The sequence below is a fragment of the Gossypium hirsutum genome, chromosome D05, assembly GCF_007990345.1.
Source record: "Gossypium hirsutum isolate 1008001.06 chromosome D05, Gossypium_hirsutum_v2.1, whole genome shotgun sequence".
Taxonomy (NCBI): domain Eukaryota; kingdom Viridiplantae; phylum Streptophyta; class Magnoliopsida; order Malvales; family Malvaceae; genus Gossypium; species Gossypium hirsutum.
The window spans coordinates 9,438,914-9,460,127 of NC_053441.1; the positions used below are offsets into that span (position 1 = coordinate 9,438,914).

General features: G+C 34.4%; 4 protein-coding genes across 13 annotated transcripts; 2 read left to right on the forward strand and 2 right to left on the reverse strand.

The window, feature by feature from the left end:
* Positions 1–2,644: 2,644 nt before the first annotated feature.
* LOC107906323 (tubulin beta-5 chain-like) lies at positions 2,645–5,225 on the forward strand. Its single transcript, XM_016833287.2, has 3 exons — positions 2,645–3,278; positions 3,847–4,116; positions 4,304–5,225. The coding sequence occupies exons 1-3, from the start codon at positions 2,885–2,887 to the stop codon at positions 4,978–4,980; spliced, it is 1,341 nt and encodes a 446-aa protein (XP_016688776.1). The 5' UTR covers positions 2,645–2,884; the 3' UTR covers positions 4,981–5,225.
* A 33-nt stretch (positions 5,226–5,258) lies between these two features.
* LOC107906322 (protein POLLENLESS 3-LIKE 1) lies at positions 5,259–8,432 on the reverse strand. The gene is made up of 5 exons (XM_016833286.2): positions 7,885–8,432; positions 7,384–7,596; positions 7,019–7,167; positions 6,867–6,935; positions 5,259–6,788 (listed from the first exon to the last, which is right to left on the reverse strand). The coding sequence occupies exons 1-5, from the start codon at positions 8,083–8,085 to the stop codon at positions 5,471–5,473; spliced, it is 1,950 nt and encodes a 649-aa protein (XP_016688775.2). The 5' UTR covers positions 8,086–8,432; the 3' UTR covers positions 5,259–5,470.
* A 3,082-nt stretch (positions 8,433–11,514) lies between these two features.
* Positions 11,515–16,712, forward strand: LOC107906325 (GDP-L-galactose phosphorylase 1). 10 transcript variants are annotated; one of them, XM_016833289.2, is made up of 9 exons: positions 11,543–11,666; positions 11,993–12,010; positions 12,274–12,698; positions 13,319–13,440; positions 13,516–13,575; positions 13,679–13,906; positions 14,525–14,704; positions 15,084–15,338; positions 16,351–16,712. In XM_016833289.2, exons 3-9 carry the CDS (start codon positions 12,608–12,610, stop codon positions 16,543–16,545), a joined length of 1,131 nt encoding a protein of 376 aa, XP_016688778.1. In that variant the 5' UTR covers positions 11,543–11,666; positions 11,993–12,010; positions 12,274–12,607; the 3' UTR covers positions 16,546–16,712. The 10 variants fall into 10 exon arrangements, with proteins under 10 accessions (XP_016688779.1, XP_016688777.1, XP_040949518.1 ...); XM_016833291.2 differs by having other exon boundaries at positions 11,545–11,666; positions 12,281–12,698; XM_041093581.1 differs by having other exon boundaries at positions 11,573–11,666; positions 11,993–12,081.
* An 832-nt stretch (positions 16,713–17,544) lies between these two features.
* On the reverse strand, positions 17,545–21,079 carry LOC121217683 (probable receptor-like protein kinase At1g30570). The gene is made up of 2 exons (XM_041093580.1): positions 20,524–21,079; positions 17,545–20,428 (listed from the first exon to the last, which is right to left on the reverse strand). Exon 2 carries the CDS (start codon positions 20,251–20,253, stop codon positions 17,716–17,718), a length of 2,538 nt encoding a protein of 845 aa, XP_040949514.1. The 5' UTR covers positions 20,254–20,428; positions 20,524–21,079; the 3' UTR covers positions 17,545–17,715.
* Positions 21,080–21,214: the final 135 nt, after the last annotated feature.

A 21,214-nucleotide genomic window follows, 5' to 3' on the forward strand; every position in this document is an offset into this window, starting at 1 on the left:
ATAAATTTATGGTTTTTAAATGTTTTATATTAGTGGTCTTTAAATGTCTCAAACGTGTTCGTCATCTTATTTAGTTGATGTTTAAGGAATGCATTTTTACTAATAAGGAAAGTTGTAAAAAAAGTTTCTCGGAAAACTCTTCATATAAGATTTGTGGAAGCGTTGAAGAATCTTGTCCCTACATGTTAAGAGATTGTTGTCAAGCAAAAGAAGTGTGGAAGTAATTAATTCCATCGAGGATTTCAACCCGATTCTTCTCTTCTTCGTTGAAGGTTTGGTTGTTTGCTAACTTGAAAATTGTATTTGATGTTGTATTTCTTCTCTTTTTGATATTATTTGTTGGAAGATTTAGAGAGACTGAAATTTATGTGTGTTTCAAGGCGCCCATTTTAACATATTTAGTATGATCAATTCGTCGTGGTGGTAGGCAAGATCCATTAAGCAGGGGCAGGTTACTACAGGGGGAATAATGTGAGTCGAATCAGGGATTAAAGATGGATTCCTCTGCCTACTGGTTCTTTAAACTAAATATAGATGGTGCTCGAAATCTAAATTTGAGTACTGTTTGGTCGATAGTAATAGCACAGGATAAGCAAGGTAGATAGATGTGAGGATTAGGAAGAAATATTTAAAGATAAAGTGTGCTACAAGTTAAGCTACAGGCCATTTATGATGGCCTCCAATTAGCTTAGGAGGCTAAACGGGTCAACGTTATTATTAAAATAAATTGTGTTTTAACTATTAAAGGTGTTTATGGAAATCATAAATAACATTCAGATAAAAATTTAATTTTACATATCTAACAACTATGAAGGCACAAGTGAAAAGTGCTCAGGGAAATTAGCGTTGATTCCCTATCACAAGTCTGAAGCTTCATTTGTTCTCGTCTTTTCTTTTCATATATTGTGTCCAATTTCACTTTTGTAATCATTTGATTTGATTATTTCAATTTTGGACCCTCCGTCGCTTCATTCCTAATCAACCTTTTTTACATCGCCAATCTCCTCCATTGGACTAATCTGTCAATTCCAACTCATCCAAGGCCCTGATCTTTGCTAACATTTGTCCACTTCTAATTTAGTCTCTCCTCTTTTATCCAAGCTCACCACTACTTCAAATTGTTCATTTCATCTTCCACTGACACTGCTTTTCATCTCAATTTTTACCTCCTGCCATCCCTTTCTCTCTTATTATTATACCCATTTTATATTTTATCAACTTCACGACTTTTTTAATTTAGCCCCTTATCCTTAACCATTTTCATCTTACAGTCTCTTCATCTATCTCATTGAAGTTGACCTGACATTTTTGGGTTTGGCGAGGATTTTTTTACAAGGTTTATTGCAATAATGTTTCTTAAGTTAGCTTTACCCTTAATATTAGAGGTAGTTCTTCCACGATCATATGTGTTACACTAATTATAGGCCGTTTTCCTCAAGATTTGTCTCGCCTATTATTGCTTGAAGTTATTCATGCCTTACTGCTTCTTTTATGGCACTTACAATCTTTTGTTTTGTGGTCTATATTGCCCTAGAATCCACATAACATGATTTATTCTTTAAGGCAACTCGACTTTATCAAAGGTGATGTTTCAAGGATCCTTGAATTTTGTACTTGGTTTAAAATAAATACTTGAGACGTTTAACAAGGTGTAATTGGTGAAATAGTTGTATGGGTAATCTCTTCTTCTTTTATTGTACTGTTCATAATGAACTGTATGAGCTCATTGCACCAAATTGCTAATACAAAGTATGTGATGGAGGAAGATGTGACATTCCATACGATGGCAGGAGGCCGTGCAAATAGCTAATCTAGGGTAAAGATTTTGATAGAGTTTTGGCTAGTAGTCTCTCCTTGATGGAGGATATCAGGGATATTTACAATGGAGGGTTTGGCTATTAGCCATCTTCAACTCTTTACACGTGTCAAAAAAGAGGTTTTGTATTGAAATGCAATTTAGGGAGCAAAAGAGCTTTCTAACTAGGCGGTAATTGGATTTTATGGGTTTTGACGTTCTAAATAGAAAATATGAAGATTTAACGTGTAGACTGTAGAGTACATCGAAAATTTTCTAATATATATACATAATCAATTTTTATTAGGTAAAATCATTTTTATCATATTTTAATAAAATAAATTAGTTTAATCCGTATTTTGGACTTGATTAGTCCAATCCAATAATTTTAAATAAAGGTTTAATTATGAATTTTATATTTTTATTTTACAAAAATCGAGAAATAAAGAGATAAATTTTAATATTTTATAAAAATTAAGAAGTTAATTCATGTGTTTGTATATATATGAATTTGAATTATTAATGTTAATTTGTTACATATAAATTGTTGAATAATTTATTTTTATTGATTTTTTACATATTAAAATAGTTGAATAATAACTAAAATCTACTACATTGAACTAAAAATCAGTATATATTTAAATTTAGATTAAAATAAATTTAAATATAATTCATTTATTATGATACTTAAATCCAAAATAATAATGATAAGAATCTAGTAATCTAAAAAAAATTAACATAGAGACTGAAACATCAACCGTTATTTATTCCAATTTATTGAAGAGAAAAAAATGATAAACAATTTTTATTTATTAAAAAAAGGGAATTTGTAGAATTTGTTATTAGTTATTACAATTTTTGTTCTGTTTTGTCATAACAATATTATCTGTCTGTCCCCTGCAAGTTCATCTATTAAAAGCATTGTGATAATTAGCCAACGCAGTTTTTTTTTCGCTTTCCAATCTTCACTCCCGTCCTCACATTTCCCAACAAAAAGCGAAGGAAATCATTTTCATCAATCCCCCCTATCACCCTTCTTTATCTTTCCCACGGAAACGAAGAGCAATCAGAAAACCTTGTGAAGAAAAAATGAGGGAAATCTTGCATATCCAAGGAGGTCAATGTGGGAACCAGATCGGGGCTAAGTTCTGGGAAGTCATATGCGATGAGCATGGAATCGACAACACTGGAAAGTATAACGGTGACTCCGATCTCCAGCTGGAGCGTATCAATGTCTACTACAATGAAGCCAGTGGCGGTAGGTATGTCCCTCGCGCTGTTCTCATGGATCTTGAACCTGGCACTATGGACTCCGTCAGATCCGGTATTTTCGGCCAGATCTTTCGTCCCGATAACTTTGTTTTCGGTCAGTCTGGTGCTGGCAACAACTGGGCCAAGGGTCATTATACCGAGGGAGCTGAGCTCATTGATTCTGTTCTAGACGTTGTCAGAAAAGAGGCGGAGAATTGTGATTGTTTGCAGGGTATCTTTCAACCCTATAACTTTTACCCTCTTTTCCGGATATATTTTATTCGGTTTTACATTAAATTTCTCGTATTTGTCCTTTTTTTTTTTTTGCTTTCTAAAATTGGGTGTGTTCTTGATCTTGGGTTCATTGAGCCGATAGCATTTTTGCAGTGCAGATATGTTCTCTTTTATACCTATGGAACGTTACTATTTCGAAGTAAAATTGTTATATATAAGAAGCAAATTGTTTAAATCGTTGAAATTCTTTCGTTGTCTTGATTGGAGGAATTGAATTTCATCTTCACCTGTCTTGCTTTGAAGTGACTGTGGTTGCATTATGGTTGGTTTGTGTTTGTATAGATAACATTTGTTGCAAGCTTCGTCCTCTATAATTCCATTTAACTTGATTATCCAACACATTTTATTACGTTTCCTGCAATTATGTTTAATATCAACCTTGTCTATGGTTGATGTTGACTGGCTTTGTTACTTCGTAGTCTCAGAAAGCTCACCAGAAAGGGGGTGGGAAAGGAAAAAAAGCCATGTCTGCTTTCGTATCTCACTTTTATGTGCCTTTGCGACAGGTTTTCAAGTTTGTCATTCATTGGGTGGCGGTACAGGATCTGGAATGGGAACCCTTCTTATTTCCAAGATCAGGGAGGAGTATCCAGATCGCATGATGTTGACATTTTCGGTCTTCCCTTCGCCCAAGGTATCCGATACAGTTGTTGAACCATACAATGCTACCCTTTCTGTTCATCAGCTTGTTGAGAATGCTGATGAATGCATGGTGTTGGACAATGAAGCCCTGTACGACATCTGCTTCCGCACCCTCAAGCTCGCCACTCCTACCTGTAAGTTTTGATTTATCATTCCAAATGCCTAGTTTATTCTTTCATATTTGTTTCTTTGGATTGGGTTATAACTGGTATTTTCTTCCCACACTTCGTCAAAAACATTGATTGGCTCCTTGCAAAGGAATCAATTTCCCAAGTACATATGAACTGCCCATCAATTGATTCTTCTTTTAACTTGTCTCAGTTGGTGACCTTAACCACCTCATCTCTGCTACCATGAGTGGTGTTACATGCTGTCTACGGTTCCCTGGACAGCTGAACTCTGATCTCCGTAAGCTGGCGGTTAACCTTATCCCTTTCCCTCGACTACACTTCTTCATGGTTGGCTTTGCACCCTTGACATCCAGAGGATCACAGCAGTATAGGAACCTGACTGTTCCTGAACTGACTCAGCAGATGTGGGATGCCAAAAACATGATGTGTGCTGCTGACCCACGCCATGGCCGTTACCTAACTGCTTCTGCAATGTTCCGGGGTAAGATGAGCACTAAGGAGGTTGACGAACAAATGATTAATGTCCAGAATAAGAACTCGTCATACTTTGTTGAGTGGATCCCTAACAATGTGAAGTCTAGCGTGTGTGACATCCCACCTAAGGGTCTGAAAATGGCATCCACTTTCATCGGAAATTCAACTTCGATTCAGGAGATGTTTAGGAGGGTTAGTGAGCAGTTTACAGCTATGTTCAGGAGGAAAGCTTTCTTGCACTGGTACACTGGTGAGGGAATGGATGAGATGGAGTTTACCGAAGCTGAGAGCAACATGAATGATTTAGTTGCAGAGTACCAGCAATACCAGGATGCAACTGCTGACGACGAGGAGTATGAGGAAGGAGAGGAAGAAGAAGAGGAAGCTGCTTGAGTGAATAACGATATGTATATATGTTTGTTGGGTGATGTTTATGTTGTCAAATCAAGATTGACATAACATAATATGTATGGTTGTTGTGGGTTTGTGGGTTCTTCCTTGTATCTTTGATGGATTGATTTCTTGTGTCTCTGCATTTGCTTCCAAAGCTTATGATGAATGATAAGATTTGAAGGTCATGTTATTTGTCAACTACTATTTCTTTTTATATTTAAGAAATAAAACTTAATTTTTTTGAAGTGATGTTAAGAATTTGTAGTTCTAAAGCCAACTAGTCATTCAAATTCTCATTAACTATTAGAATTTCAATTACAATGCTTCTTTACAACATATAATGAATAGAAGCTAAAGATATACAAGAACTAATAGTGGCTGTGGCAGAAAGCTGAGCTGGGTTCATAAAGACAAGTTCAAAGAGTAAAAAATCACACTTTAACACCATCAAACTAAAGCTGGCTACATAACAGCCTAAATGAAATAACCTTCATGTACTGGTTATGTCCCGGAAAACCTGAAGCCGATTCCTCCTCGATGAAACAGTGTTTGCTGATGCGTTATATCCACCCTTCACACCAAATGATTCTAGCTGTTGAGTTATATTCTCAATATGATGCTTAGAACGATCAGGATGTTGATAAATTATGTTGGAATTCAGATTTTCATCATTGAGAAATTCGTCCTTTTCTTCCTCTTCAACCATGTCTGCCCAGGTTTTCTTATTCGATGCAGCATCTGCCGGTTTTTCCACTTCGATTTCTGATTCATCTTTAGAAGAAACCAATGGTTCTACATTAAGACTTTGCACCGAATTAGTAGTCACACTGCTTGATAGCTTGCTAAATGAACCGTCAATGGATTCTTCAGCCCATCTTCCCCTTCTTTGATCTCTATTATTGAGCCATGACAAAGAGTTTCTTGGCTGAGTGAATAGAACTCCAGATAAGCCTTCCTGAGCTTCCTCTTCCCCTAGGCCAACTGCAGAATAGTTTTCAGACTTCGCATTACTTGAACTAAGTGGTTCTTCTTTAAGTTTCTGGATCGAAGGTGAAGGCACACTTTCAGTGGTTGTGGTTTGCTCAAAAGAGAGCTTCCGTATCGAATTTCTAACTGTAGTATCTTCTCCCCATCTTCCTCCTCTCCTCTGATCTGCAGTGTTGAAACCCCATGAACATCGTCTTGGTTGGGTTAACAAAACTTTTTCCGAGTTCTTCCTACTGGCTGCCAAGGAAGCATACATGTTTTTATGAGCAGAACCTACTTCTTGTCCAGCTGAATACCTCCAGCTTTCCTTCAGCTTGCTGCTGGAATACACAGACCCTTCACTCGGGCTTTCGAAATAGGAGCCTTTTCTCCACTTCTCGCTCAACATGGTTTGTGGAGAACATTGAAAACTACCTTTCAGTCCAATGGGTGTGCATTGTGAACTACTTGTGTCATCATATCCAGACAAGTTACCATTCTTCTCAATACACCAAGGGATATTATCACCATTTCTAGGAAGGAAAACGCTAGCTTCCTTCAAACTTCTATCCCTGCATGATGTCAAACATCTTCGAGTTTCATTCCCTTTTTCCGGTTCCTGTGCCCCTGCCAACTCTAACTTTGACTGCGTTTCTACTTGCATAAGAATTTCCATAGCACGTTCATATGATTTGGAGTAAGACTCATCCATCTCTTCAGCTCCAGCTGAAACTTTAACATCCTGAAGCAGTGATTTTGCTTCACCAAGCCTATTCATGTGCATCAAGCATATTGCCAAGTTGCATTGCTTATTCTTATCTGGCTCCAGAGACAAAGCTTTTCTGTGATGATACAAACTCAATGTCAAATACATGTATATACACTTTTAAGAAATATAAACATGGCACACCATACTATACCTGTAATGTTGTTCAGCAATTCCATAATTATGCTGCTGGAGATAGGCCCAGGCCAAATTCCCTAGTATCCTATAAAACATAAGACAAATTTGCAGAAAATATGAGTTGAAAGGATGAGAATAAAGGGTAGGAATGCATGTAATATATCCCACCTTGATTTCTCTTGTTCAATAGTAATCTGAATCTTCTTCCCTTGAGATCTTGCAATCTTTGTCTTCTTCCCACCGAAAACGGTTCCTTCCTCGATGTTCCTCAGTTTGTTCTGAAGGATTTCAATCTCTTCATCAACCCTTCCAGACCTCTGCAACAACATATCATCATAATATTATTTCTCTGAAAATTTCAAAATCCTCTTGTATGAAGCATAATACATTTCCATTCACTCCAATTAGCTATGACATTATGATCCTTAATCTGAACTAAACTCATTAAATTGAACTCAATTTACTAACAAGCAAATGAAAACTAAGCTCAACAGAAACAAATAAACATTTGAAGATAAAGATTGGCATGGTACCTTGTAGAGTTCAACAAGGACATTATCAAGAGACTGCTGAGAATCATAAGGGCAAAGATGCCGGAAAGATTTGATTGCCTCAATAGCCTCATCAGATCTATTCAATTGTTTCATCACAACAGCCATGTCTTTCAATGCACTATCAACACGATCTCCAGCATTAATGGCAGCCCAGAACAGGGAAACGGCCTTACTGGGATCCTTGTCTATCAACTGTGCATCCATAATCCAAAAAAATAAAAGAGCAAAGTAAGTTCACATGGAATTCTAAAGCCTAAACTAGTAACCTGTAAGGTCACATGCAATTCGGATTTCCAGTTATACGGCCAATGGAGGAAAACAGAAAGAAACAAGAAAAAACGAATTGGATCATCTCAGATACCAAGAAAATTTAGGGGATTCATCCATGCAAAAGAACCAGTAATCAAGAAAATATCCAGGAAACAGTAAGAAGAAATAATATCATTTACGATATTGATAATGGGAAATGGTGTAATTAACCTGGACGTGCTTTGCCCTGCCATAAGGAGAATCAGAAGCTGGCACTTTGTGAATGACATGAAAGCAATCGCCATTGTTGGCAGGCGAAATTCTTTTCCTCTCTGACATTGGCAAGACGGTGGTGGACTGTACTTTCTTCCATGCAGGCGGCTGTGGGGTCAAGAAACCCCTCGCTGGACAGTGTTTGTCGCTTGACCACATCGATTCTCTGTTTTTTCTCACCAAAATCTCCAAACCCTTTTCAAGATTTTCCAAGAAAGTGTTTCTATCAGTCGAAAAGAAGAATTTTCGATCAATATACTAACGCTTCTATTACTATTGTAAATAAAGGAAAAGAGTCTTTATTAATTTGGATCAATGCTGTTGAGTATCTCTTTAATTTTCTCTTGTGGTGGGATTTAGGGAAGGGAAAGTCACTTTATCTCTTGAAAGTTTCTGTCGATACTTTGATAAAAGATTCGCGGAAACATTTAGAAACTGAGAGAGAAAATTGAAAGAGAAAAAGTGTGAAGACGGTGATGATGATGATAATTCGTTTTGGGAGGAGAAATCGGATGACAATCAAAAAGGAAATAGCCGTTATATAATTACTAGCCGTTGGGGTTTTACAGTGGCTTTCACTTACTTTTTACTGGGTTTTTATGGCATAATACCGAGTTTAGCCCTAATGTTTAACTCTTTTGTCATTTTGATCCTAATATTATTTTATCACTTTGACTTTCAACTGTCAAATTTTAATAAATTTACTTTTCTTTGAGTAAAAAACTTACTGAACTAATAAAATTTTAATGACAACCACGTGATAATCTATGTGGCAGTCCTCCGCTATACTTTATAAAATTTAAGAAAATTTATAGAGTTTTCTTTAAAAAAACTTATGTTAGTAAATACGAGCTGCCAGATTAATGTGATTAAACTTTTAACAATTCTGGCAAAAAGAAGATTTCAACTATTCAATAAGTTTATCTTGTTCAAAAAAATAATTTGATTAAAATTTAAAAGCTAAGATCAAAATAATCCAAAGAAAAAAGAATTAGATATGAAGTGATAAAATTTATGAGCTAAATTTATTATTATGTCTTTTTTATTTCTTATTTTTTGATAATTTACTTTTTACTTGTTTATTATTTCTTTTCTCTCATTCTAATCTCTTTGGAATTTGAATCCCAATTTGAAACATTTTTAGGTCACCTTGATTTTATTGAAAAAATAAAATAAAACTTTAAAATTTTAAAATTTTAAACTATATAATTTAAAACTATCAAATTTGAGCACGAGAGTGATTCAACCTAAAGTTCTAAAATCAACCGAGGTATAAAAAAGCGAATGCCACGTATTGATTATGAATGTGTAAAAATAGCTCAACTCATACTTTAAAAGAATCAATTCCTAAAAAAAAACTATTTTTTTCATTCAACAATTTTTTTCATAAATTTAACATTTAACATTTACTCATTTTATCAATTTGGTCCATATATTTTTATTACTTCGACTTTTAATCTTCAAATTTTAATCAAATGACTTTCTTTTGGACATTTGCTCTTCATAGACAAACTTGGGATTTGCGATCCCAGGCAAAATCGGTTCAGGATCATGGGATCCTTTTTTATCAGGTAAGAAAGGCTATTGTACAAAATGTACTTCTAAGTAATTGCCCCTTAGATCCTATATCTATCTATATGAAGAAGAAATCATGTAACGAAGGGGATTCTTATTTGTACAAATGGTACTTCGAGCTTGGAACGAGCATGAAGAAATTAACGATACCTTCTTTATCTTTTGAGCTGTTCTGCTGGATCGGTAGCTCAATACCTTTGGTCTCTACCCGGACCCGAGAAAATTTAATTGAATTATTAAAATTTTAATAACATTAATGTGGTCACTTGCATGATAAACCACATATGATTATAAAAAATTAAAAAATAATAATTCAACAAACTTTAAAAATTTTTATTTTTTGGAAAATGTATCCATTCTAATAGTGAAGTATATATAAATTATCATACGAGTTACCATATCAATACTATTAAAATTTTAACAATTCAATATTTTTTGGTCAAAAATAATAATTTCACTAATTTTTAAAAGTTAATGGCTAAAGTGACCCCCAAAAAAATAAGAACCAAAATGGTAAAATGGATAAATATTAATGACTAAATTAATCTTTATACCTATTTTTTATACTCAAACCTCTTTTTTCTTTTTTTTTTAATTTATACCTATATATCAAAGTGAGATCCAAAGGATCTTCCCCTACAAGACACATGTCACACACTCACCACGTTTCTTTTATTTTTTAACATTTTATAAAAGTAGCTAAATTTCAAATTTGGTTCTTCTAACATGCTTAAAATTGATATTTAATCTTTATACTTCAATTTCTAACATATAAAAGTAGTTAATTTTTAGTTTTGGTCATTTTAATATGCTTAAAATTGAGATTTAATCATTATACTCTGATTTCTAATATATTTTGTTCTTTATATTTTTTATAATATTATTAATTAATTTAATATTTTTATAATGTTATTAATTAGTTCAAATTATTAATATTAACTTTTCAATTAAAATATTACGTGATTATATATATGACTAACTTTTTATCCTATGCAATGTATGAATAAATTATATGAATTTATTATAACACGTTAAATTTATTTTTAAAACTTAAAAAGTTTATAAATTTTCATAAATTATATAAAACAATATAGGCTAAACATTGTATAAAACATTTTATGTTTCTCAACCCAATATTGATTGATTGAATAAATAAAATCTTTTTGATAAATCTTCGTAATCTATGTTTAGGGGTTTTATATTATGCTTAAATAATTTTAATTTTTGCAACATTTTAAAAATATTTTATACTAATTTTATTTTAATTTTGATATTAATAGTAAGTTCTTTAAATATGTTTTAAATTAAATATTTTATTTTTTTATGATTTAAATTAATTATTTTAATTCTAATTGAAAATAGAACAATATTAACTATGTTATTTAATAATTTAAATATGTATTTACTATATTATAAACATGTTATAATTAGTATTAAAAATGTTTATAACAATATTTATAAAGTGTTTTAGATGTGATATTTTAATCATAAAAAATTAATATTTTTACACTTCTTAAAAACCTGTATTCTAATTCCAATCTTAAGTGAATTTTAAAGTAAACTTTAGTTTAAACAGTTTTTAATTTTAATTTTAATTTTAATCTTAACTGTTATGATTTTTTTAATTTAAATAAATTATTTTAATTCTACTTTAAAAGAGTTTTAATGTTTTAAACTATATTAAAATTTTATCTTTTAAGGTATTAAATTATTATTTAACTTATGAGTTTTAAGTTTTTTTAGGTAAAGAATCGGATTGTTTTTATAAATAATAGTATAATATTAAATTGTATTTTTGTATTTAAAATTATTATAAAATTGCCAATATCACCTCATCACTATTTATTTTAATTTATTTTAGTTCATTTTTCTATATTTTATTTTGTTCAAATAATAATATTTATCTCTAATTTATATTAAAACTTATGAATAATATTTATAAATTAAAATAGTTATAAATCCGTGTTTGAATTGAATGTTTATTAAGTAAAATTATATTATATATCAATTAATATATGCCTGATGATCAAAAATATTTATTATCCCGGTTAGGTTGAAGTTACACTAATCATGTTATTATTTCATTTCATAGAAGTCAGCTATTCCGAATCAAATTGCTATACTGAAAGAAAAGGAGCGAAAGGCGGCGATACCGTCCAAGCTGTGTAATTCCTAATTCTTTTTTCTTTCATTTTTAAATTTAATTTCACTTTCTTTCTATGTCATGTAAAACTTTATGAAATTAAAAATCTGACATTTCCATAATAATATTTTGAATTTGTTGAAGATTCTGCTTTGCGCTTTATTGAATATATTGAAATTTTCCTTCTATTTGTTGGGAATTTTTTTGTCATAAATATGAAGATTGAAGACGTGGATGTATTTTGTGTACTGGATTTGGCGTTGACTAATGATATTGATATCAAACTTTTGCGATTGATTTAGAATTCCTGATGCTTTTGTTACGTATGGTCAATGTTTTCTCTTACAGGTTTCTTTTCCTGCAAAGGTAATTTTTACTTTAGGGTTTTCAGGGAGGCTAAATTAGAATGCAAATTTTGGCTGAATGATGTACCAAAAGTTAAGTTTCTTTATGATAGTTCCTTTTGTTTAAGTAATTATGTATACAATTATTATACTGTGGCTTTTTTCTACTATTTTTGCTGATTTTAGACATTTTTGTTAACGGAATATATTTCAGAGTAATACGATGATTATTTCTATTTTTTGTTTATTGTATCTTAGAGTTGTGTTTGATCTGGTGTCTTATAGTTTTCAGTTTTTGGCCCTTGGAAAAGACTTTGGAGGAGAGGAGTGGATCCGCTGGTCCGTCTTGGGCTGGCTTTGTTCATCTAACAACGGCTCTAAGGAGAGAACCTTGTGAAAAAATTAGAAGGGGCAAAGAGTGTATGCAGGCTTTTCCTAAATTCTTGATTGCATCCCCTTCATTTCACGGTGGTCGTGGTGCCCTACCTTCAGCTGGTGGGCATCCCGCGGATCTTACTTACCTTGCTGGTGGTGGGTGCTGATACAAGCATCTGTAAAGCTGTGAATGGAGCTATAGTGTTTTATTGTTGTTTTAGGAATTAGGACTACTTTTATACAGATGGTTACTGTGAAATGGCTTGAAGATAAAAGCTTTCTAGCGAAGAATGGAAAGTCTAAGCAGCTAGAAGATTCTTTCTCGTTTCTTCAAGGTTAGTTATTACTTTGTCTTTGTTTTTGTTTTCTTCTCTCTTCATTTATTGAATTCAATGGAGAAAATATCTGAAAGAAAAGCATTCTCGGAGAAAATCAATATGTGATTGTCAGATTTTGATGCTTTCTACTTGTACTTACATATGTTTTTAGAAGGTACGATGTAAAATAAAAGACCTTGAATCTAGTAATTTTTGGCTAATATGCAGTATTTTAGTGTATAAAGGCTTGCTTCTTACCCTAGATGCAAAAGTCAAATTCTTTATTGATTAGCATTATTTATGATGTATGCATGTCCCATGCATTTTAGTTCCTCTTGAGAGTAGGAGTTTAGTAAGCTTAATACAATTGCTGCTCTTCATCAAATTAGGCGGCATGCTAATGTTTGGCATTTTCCATACAGCATAGCTTCCTAGATATATAAGCGAATAGATATACAATTCCATTTACATTGGAATAAAGAACAGAATTTTCTTCTTAATCTGGTGCACAAATAGATTTTATAGCTATATAATTTTAGAACAGGCTAAAAGGGTGAGTTGTTCATTGGACTCTTAGCATATTTATATATATATATTTCCTCCAATCTTGTTTTGAAAATCTTCAGAAATTTTTACAGGTATGAATTTCCCTATTTACTGCTTCGGTATCCAATCTCTTGAGGAAGACACTTCATTTGAAGGTATTTCATGCATCATTGAGGAAGAACAAAGTATATTGGATGCTGTTCTGCTATCTCAGGTATAGAACAAATGTAAAGCATACTTGTTGAGGTCTATCTATCACCTTTATTCATCTTTCTTGTTACTTTGGCAGTGGGAAGATCGGATGTTGAAAGATTGTTTCAAGTATGATGTGACAACCTCAGAAATTAAAGTATTATACCTACCTGTTTCTATCTTCTTTTCTTTTCTTTTCCTTTTTTGCTGTAAAGTTGGAATTACTGTAGTACACATAATTTCTGTGTTGCATTACATAGGTTGTTACTGGAAAGATGAAGTTTCTTTGTCAACTGAATGAAGGGCAGATAACAGATCATCTTTTGAAATCTGAGGGAAATACACTCCTTGAATTGGATCCGTTTGTGTTTGACTGCGTGAAACACCAAGAGGAACTACTTTTTTGTCTTGCCAACAGTAAGAAGGCAAAATCTGAGCTTATTCCTTCAGCTTCTGTGCCTGACAGTGCCGTCTTAGTGATCATCAATGTAAGGCCCAAGTATTGCTTAACTTTTGACTGTAAGTTTAGTTCCTGTGTGAAGATGGTATATATATCCATATTATCAATATTGCGATATATGCTCAAAACTATTGTCTGGAAAAGAAATTTGTTTCCTTCTAATCTTTTCTTTCAACACGAGGGACCTAGAGTGTTTAGGGTATTCCACGTAACAGATATACTAGAAATGTGTAAATGTTGCTTGAATACTTGGATCCTCATTGACTTGGGTGTGGCGTCCTTATATCAAGTCTGAATCACGTTCCCCGTGAATGAATTATGTATCTACCTTGATAGCAGCCATGTCAATCTTCATTAGGTTTCAGTCCCTTCTTTTGTTCATGATTTTTCAAGAAAGCTTCTATTTTTGTGGCATTGGAGTTCTCTTCCTGTATTTTAAGCCTCAAGCCATCATCTTTTAGCATGCTTTGGTAAGAGAACAAGAAAATATTGAAATTTACAGTTATGTAGCCCAAGAAGACCAGTAGACTTCCCTTTCTGCGTCCCTGATCTTAATGGCTGTTATATTTATTATGGGTGATAAGATATGTCAATGTAATCAGTCAGTTTAAGTTATATTCTTCTAACCTTGTACACTGGTTTTTAGGTAACCCCTATTGAATATGGTCACGTCTATCTGGTACCTTGTGCCTCAAACAGACTTTATCGTTTCCTCGATGCAAGATCCACTGAAATAATCACAAGGCTTGCTGCAGAAATTAATAACCAATCATTTCGCATATTCTACAATTGCTATATACCTAATTGTTCTGGTGTATATTTTGAGGTATGAATTCAGTTCTGGTTCTTCTATTTTGCTTTATATTTCATGTTATTGTTGAACTCACAGATTGTTTTGTTGTTTTGCCTTCAAAGTTCGAGGATTATATTTCTCAATATTTCTTACCTTCATATAGTTATGTCTTTCTCTCTCGTTACTGATATGCAACTTTAGTTACTAAAAGTTACCACTGATACTTAGTTCTTTTTGTTTAATGTTTTGGATACTTCTACTCTTGGTTGTAAGCGGTGGTTCTTTTAGTCTTGAGGATGATCACTGCACTGTCAAATCGATGTTTGCATGTTTCTTCTTTTAGTATCTATGTACGTTCTTTGTACATGATGCATGCTTATAGCTATCATGGTTCTCTTATTTGATGTTGCAGGCTTGCTACTTCCCTCACCCTTTACCTGTGGAGTTCAGGCCTGCAGGTACTTTATTTGGTGCTAGTGGTAGGAGAGGGATTCACATATGTTCTATCATAGACTATCCTATTAAAACCCTCTCTTTCCAGACCACCCAAAATCTCAAAATACTGGCTGCAGCTATTTCTGAGATATGTTTTCAGTTAGAGGAAAAGAACATTCAATATAATCTGATGATTTCTGATTCTGGCAAAAAGATTTTTTTGTTTCTTCAGGTAAGTAAGTTTGTTCATAGCTTGTAGATCTATCTCCTACTGCTGAAACTTGATATCTCATTAGTTTTATTGCGCGCACACACATTTCATTGTTATAGCTAAAAAGGAGACTGTGTAGTTAGTTATTTCTACCTTGTCTAGGCTGTTGTTTTTTAAAATTTTAGTTTAGTCGTGCAATTTTGTACTTTCAGTTATAGTAAAATATTCAATAGTTTTAAAATTTGAAAATATGTAATTGAAATTGATTAATCAAACATCCATCTAACTCTGTAATGCTAAAGTATGACATGTCATATATAGCAAATAAAAACATGCTATGTGTCCATATAAGGTCACATAGAAAATGGGGTGCACTGCCGTGTAATAGATTATAGCCTAAAAGGTTGAAAGATTCCACATTTATGATGTGGTATGGTATGGACCTGTACATTTTTATTAAGTATTTATAGAAAACATCGTACTTGGACCAACAGAGTAAATGGGATGTGCAAAATGATGAGTGAAGCAAATATGTCCTATGTTAGTATTACCCACTAAAAACATCACTTGTCAATATAATGCCATGTGATGGGTTATAGTCTAAATAGGGAGGAAAATTACACTAGAGATGTGGCAGTATATGGACGTGTGGCAAATTTTTATTAGTTATTTAAGAACATAATATATTTACCTATCATGGGATCTGCAATACTAGCAGGAAAGCAAAGTTTTGATATCATTAACTGGACAGGCTTACTGGTTGTCACATCAAATTATAATAGTTAATTTTAAGCATGATAGGGTACTGCAGCATCTGTAGAGCTTTATATGTAGACAATCATCATTTATGAAGAACAAGGAGACAGAAAATGTAAAACAGAACAGCCTTATGAGTGTATGATTTTGTCATCTTTAATTTCAGAACATAACAGTCTAGATTGTGGTAGGTTTGTTTTATCAAAATTGATGTCAAATTGGAGGATTCAATATTGTTGAAAACTTACTGATGGATTAATTTTAATCCATCCAACAGAAAACTTGTGCAGCCTCTCATGCCATCTCAGCCTGGGAATGTGGGGGCTACTTGTTGTTCAGGAATAGGTACCAATTTGATCAAGTTACTGAGGATGCCATGGTTAATAGACTGAGCAGTTTCTCCCTTGACGATAACAACTTTGAAGCGGTGAAGCAGCTTTGTTGCAGCATTGCCAGTAAATTTGATGTTTGATCTAAAAGTTTTTAAATGCATGTTTATATATTTTGGAATTATGTTGCCACTGGAATCTTGTTTTTCTCCTATTGCCTATTGGGAACTGAGGCTTGTAATAGGGGGTTGACTTGTTTGTTTATGAGGATGACAGGATCAAATGCTATATTTGGAAGTTGTTTTGCTGATCAGGATGGCTTTTATTTTGCTGATAAATGGAGAAATCAGTTGAAGTATTTGAATGATATAAGAAAAGAGCTTTACATTACTACTTGTTCAATATCATTAATATAGCATTTGGAAAAGCTTGCACGAAAACTAATTCGCACCCTTGATTTCAAAGTAATGTTGTATTTTATCTCTAGGTACGAAGTGAGATGATCTAAAAATAGAAGATAAATTTTGTTCACATTAAGTCTTTTGAGTTTGATCCCAAAAGTAAAATACTATTTCTGATACGCTAAGAAAAATACAAAAATAAAATGACCAAAATTGTTCAATCTAATAAACTAAATTATCTAATACTCCCTCTCCAGCTGGTTTAAAATTTTCTCCATTGCCAACTTCAGTCAACCTCTCAAAAGCGTCGGTTGTAGTCCTTTTCTAAGCATATGAGCAACTTGGTAGGGCATATAAACCAATCTATTGTCAAACTTCTCTTCAATAAACTGCTTGTAACTTCCACATGCTTTGTTCTATCAAGAAGAACCAGGTCACGAGCAATAAAAATTGCAGCTTAACTTCAATAAATGCTTGAACTTGTAGCAATACCCATTCGGCCGTAGCATGCCGAATAGGGCCGGTAAGGAATGGTCATTCAAGGCAACCAAACATTTTGTGAGTTCCAATTCTAATTCACCATTACATTTATGCAGTGAAAGTACCCCTTCCGTTCAATTCTAAATCACCATCACAAGTTAAAAAGGGGGGGGGGGAGCATTGCATTTAGGATGTTATTTTCACAGAACAAAACAAAAACCATGCATGCTCACAATACAAAAGTAAAAACCAATTAAAACATTGAACATTAACGTGATTTATATCATTTTACTGCATACTTGGGAAGGAACTTACACCAGGAAACTCTTCAAGCTTAATACAACAAAAATAAAAAGAATTTTCAGCTACTAGTAGTTTTATATTGTAAAGGAATACAATTACCAGCTCTTCAACTGTCCGTCATTAGACAAGCTAACCATGAGAGTTCGATGCCCCTAAACCAGAGTTTCCATCAAACTGCCTATTTTCAGCTTCTTTCACTTCCAAATCCCTCAGGGCCTGACTGCTTGAGAAGGAATTATCCGTGGTGTTGGACCCAATCCATGCTTTATGAAGTTGCAGCACATACTCCAAGTGCCATAGAACATCCCCCATTGTAGGCCGGTTCTTCCCCTCGTCAGCAAGGCATTTCTCTGCTATCTCTCCAAACTTCTCCATTGATTCTGCAGAATAGTTTCCCCTCAGATGTGGGTCAATAATGGTTTCAAGCGACTTTTGTCTCTGCCATTTCATTGCCCACTCTGCAAGATTTATCTGCTCTTTTGGCAAGCTGGGATTTATAACAGCACGAGCACAAACAACTTCGAACAACACCACACCAAAAGAGTAGACGTCAGATTTCTCGGTCAACTGTTGCCTGCGAAAATACTCAGGGTCTAGATATCCGAAGCTCCCCTTCACTGCAGTACTAACATGAGTATGCTCCAAAGAAGGACCAGCTCTTGACAGCCCAAAATCTGACATTTTAGCCACAAAATTTTCATCCAACAAAATGTTGGTTGTTTTAACATCCCTGTGAATAATTCCCCGCTCTGCTCCTGTATGAAGGTAGTGCAGTCCCCGGGCAGCACCAATGCATGCTTCTAATCGCTGCTTCCAAGTCAATGGCGGGACATCATTTCCAAACAGATGACTCCTAAGAGTTCCATTTGCCATGTATTCATAGACCAAGATCATCTCATTTTGTTCATCACAGAATCCAATCATGGAGACCAAATGCCTATGTCTAAGCTTTGAAAGCATCTCAATCTCAGTATGAAATTCAGCAAGCCCTTGCTCAGATTGTGGATTTGCTCGCTTTATGGCTGCAAGAGTGCCATCTCCAATCTCCCCTTTAAATACTTTGCCAAAGCCCCCTACACCAATCACTAAACTTTCATCAAAATTATTTGTTGCTGCCCGAATCTCAGCAAGCGTAAATTGCCTACCAACTCCAGTGGAGGCCATAGATCCATTTAGATTTTGAAGTCTAGATGATCGCTTGGCATTGGCAGAGCTATTTAAAATAGAACCGTTGAGGAATAATGGCCGCCACCCAGCATTACTGTTGTTTTTCGTGTCACCTGATTCTTTTCCTCGATTTTTGCAGAAACAGCATACACGCGTAACAGCAACTGCAAGAATGGCAACAGTAGCTACACCTGCAGCAATTCCCACCCAGAGAACCCAGAACCTTGAAGCATGACTTGAACTTTTTGTTGAATCGTATCTCTGCACATGGGCAAGGTTTCCATTTCGGCTAAGCTTGAAAATCTCCAGCCCATTCAAGAGAGCATCAGTGCCTGAAGCACCAGCTGCTGTGTCAGGACCGAGCTGAATCCAGAGGGTGTCGATTTTTGAAGAAACCGCATCAAAGTAATCCTGATGATAAGCTTTATTCATTCCACCTGCCTTCACAAAAAGGTCATAATTATTCACAGCAGTCCGGTTGTTTATGTAGATTCTGAAAATCCTAAGGCTTGGCTTATCAAATACCAGCTCACAGAAGTGTAGGCGGATTAAGTAATCAAAATCGGGATCCACTTCAAACCTCCATGACATATTGAACCTTTTCTCCAAGACTTGGGTGTTAGACATGCTTCTTGCTGTTTCATACACAAGAAGAGGAGCCACTGAAGAATCATTTGTAGAAGCATAGGTAATATTAGAACTGTTATTTATTTCAGAACCTGCATTTGCTGTGATCATATATCCAGAATCCACATCCCATGCTCTCCAATAATCGGAATCATCGTTGGGGTTAATCTCCGGACCCCCAACATTCAACCTATACATAGTTTCAATTCCCCTTCCACTTAGATTCAGATTCACATCATTTCCACCCACTTTACTGACAGAATCAGCGAAAAGTTTATCAGTCATAGGGATCATCTCTATGGCATTAATGAAACCAAATGATCCTTTTGTCGGGGTGAACTCAATCACAAGTGAATTCGAATTGATGGGTAAAATATACTCTTTAACCAAAGAGAACGAGCTGGAATTGCTCCCTGAATTCTGGAGGTACAAATTCTTGTGTGCAATCTCACCGACAACATTAACCTGTGCTAAGAGTTTCAGACCATTTGCCGCAACATCGAAAGAAGATTCATTTACATTATGGTCCTCGAAGGAGAAGGGGCAGAAATGAAGCCTCAAGAAATAGTTCCCTTGGATGCCATAAAACGTGTAGTTCAATTCATCACCGAAAAGCCGAGCAGATCTGTAGAGTGGAGAAAAGATTGTATCACCACTTAGTGCAGGAGTAGTGGAAACAACACCAGGAGAACTAAGGGTGAGATTGTTATCAGGAGCCAAGTCACCAACCCATTTTCTACCCTCCACATTCACACTGGAATTTGTACCACAATTTATCAGAAAAGACTTTGACTGAGCTTCGCCACTTCTAAAAACTGCACATAATACAACAAGGAGCAAAGGCAACAACTCCCTGCCTTGGACCTTCCCCATTATCACACTCCCTTCCTCAAGAAACTAAACCCCTTTCTCTCTCTCTCTCTCTCAATTTATAATTTTCTCAAGAAAATAGCATGAACAAACCAATGCTAATAAAAGAAACAAGTGACTAAGCTTTTTTCCCTTTTTGTCGTCAAGCCTTTAACAGGACAGGAAGGAATTCATTCATCTACAAAATGTAACACAAAATAGCTGGGATTTATTTCTCAGCAAGCAACTCGAACAACATGAATTCCCCTTTTGGAGCAAGAAACATCAATTTACCTCAATGGATCCAATCTGGGTATTTGAGTTTTCCCCCTTGAGAACCCCTCAAACAAAGCATAAAAACCTGCCAGAATTTTTTTTCCTTGAAAAGAAAGTTTTCTTGCCCAACTCAAAATGAAAGTAAGTAACCTTCCAGATCTGAACCAAGTTGAGCTGAAAATTAAAAGAAAAGAAAAGAAAAAAAACTTAAAGGGCTGCAATGCAATGGGATTATGATTGGTAGAAAGATACCAAATCGGGTGAGCAGGAGGACTAAGACAGAAAATGTTAGGAGAAAATCAATTAAATTAAAAATAAAAGAGTGATAAGGTTATCTGAGTAAGAAACTAGAACATGGGGTGTTGCTGGAAACAGATTGGAAAAGTTCGCTTCATCTCACCATTGTCTGCTCAATACAGACAAGACTCTGACATAATTAAATCTGCCAATTATTTTTTATTCTATTAATTTAAATTCAACAAATAATCATCGTTCTTTTCTAACTTGTGTAACTGTTGTTTCTTGCCGTTGTAACTGCAATGCAAATACAAGACCTAACGATGTCACTTCCTTTCACCCTATCCCGGTAAAACAGGTATACATATAATAGCAGTAAGGAAAATTTTAAAACAAAATATAAATTATTTTAAATTGGAAAGACGCTTTTAACCTTAACATTGTTTTAATTCAATTACAGTGAAGGAATCTA

What these genes read in the sequence shown, in the direction of transcription:
- LOC121217683 (XM_041093580.1), bottom strand. Translation starts at nt 20,253, where the DNA reads ATGGGGAAGGTCCAAGGCAGGGAGTTGTTGCCTTTGCTCCTTGTTGTA.
- LOC107906325 (XM_016833290.2), top strand. Translation starts at nt 12,608, where the DNA reads ATGGTTACTGTGAAATGGCTTGAAGATAAAAGCTTTCTAGCGAAGAAT. An exon ending in CCGTCTTAGTGATCATCAAT is followed by an intron (nt 13,907 to 14,524) that starts GTAAGGCCCAAG and finishes ACTGGTTTTTAG; the next exon opens with GTAACCCCTATTGAATATGG. An exon ending in GTTCTGGTGTATATTTTGAG is followed by an intron (nt 14,705 to 15,083) that starts GTATGAATTCAG and finishes TTGATGTTGCAG; the next exon opens with GCTTGCTACTTCCCTCACCC.
- LOC107906323 (XM_016833287.2), top strand. Translation starts at nt 2,885, where the DNA reads ATGAGGGAAATCTTGCATATCCAAGGAGGTCAATGTGGGAACCAGATC. An exon ending in GAATTGTGATTGTTTGCAGG is followed by an intron (nt 3,279 to 3,846) that starts GTATCTTTCAAC and finishes CCTTTGCGACAG; the next exon opens with GTTTTCAAGTTTGTCATTCA. An exon ending in CAAGCTCGCCACTCCTACCT is followed by an intron (nt 4,117 to 4,303) that starts GTAAGTTTTGAT and finishes AACTTGTCTCAG; the next exon opens with TTGGTGACCTTAACCACCTC.
- LOC107906322 (XM_016833286.2), bottom strand. Translation starts at nt 8,085, where the DNA reads ATGTGGTCAAGCGACAAACACTGTCCAGCGAGGGGTTTCTTGACCCCA. An exon ending in TCCTTGTTGAACTCTACAAG is followed by an intron (nt 7,168 to 7,383) that starts GTACCATGCCAA and finishes ATGTTGTTGCAG; the next exon opens with AGGTCTGGAAGGGTTGATGA. An exon ending in ATTGCTGAACAACATTACAG is followed by an intron (nt 6,789 to 6,866) that starts GTATAGTATGGT and finishes GTATCATCACAG; the next exon opens with AAAAGCTTTGTCTCTGGAGC.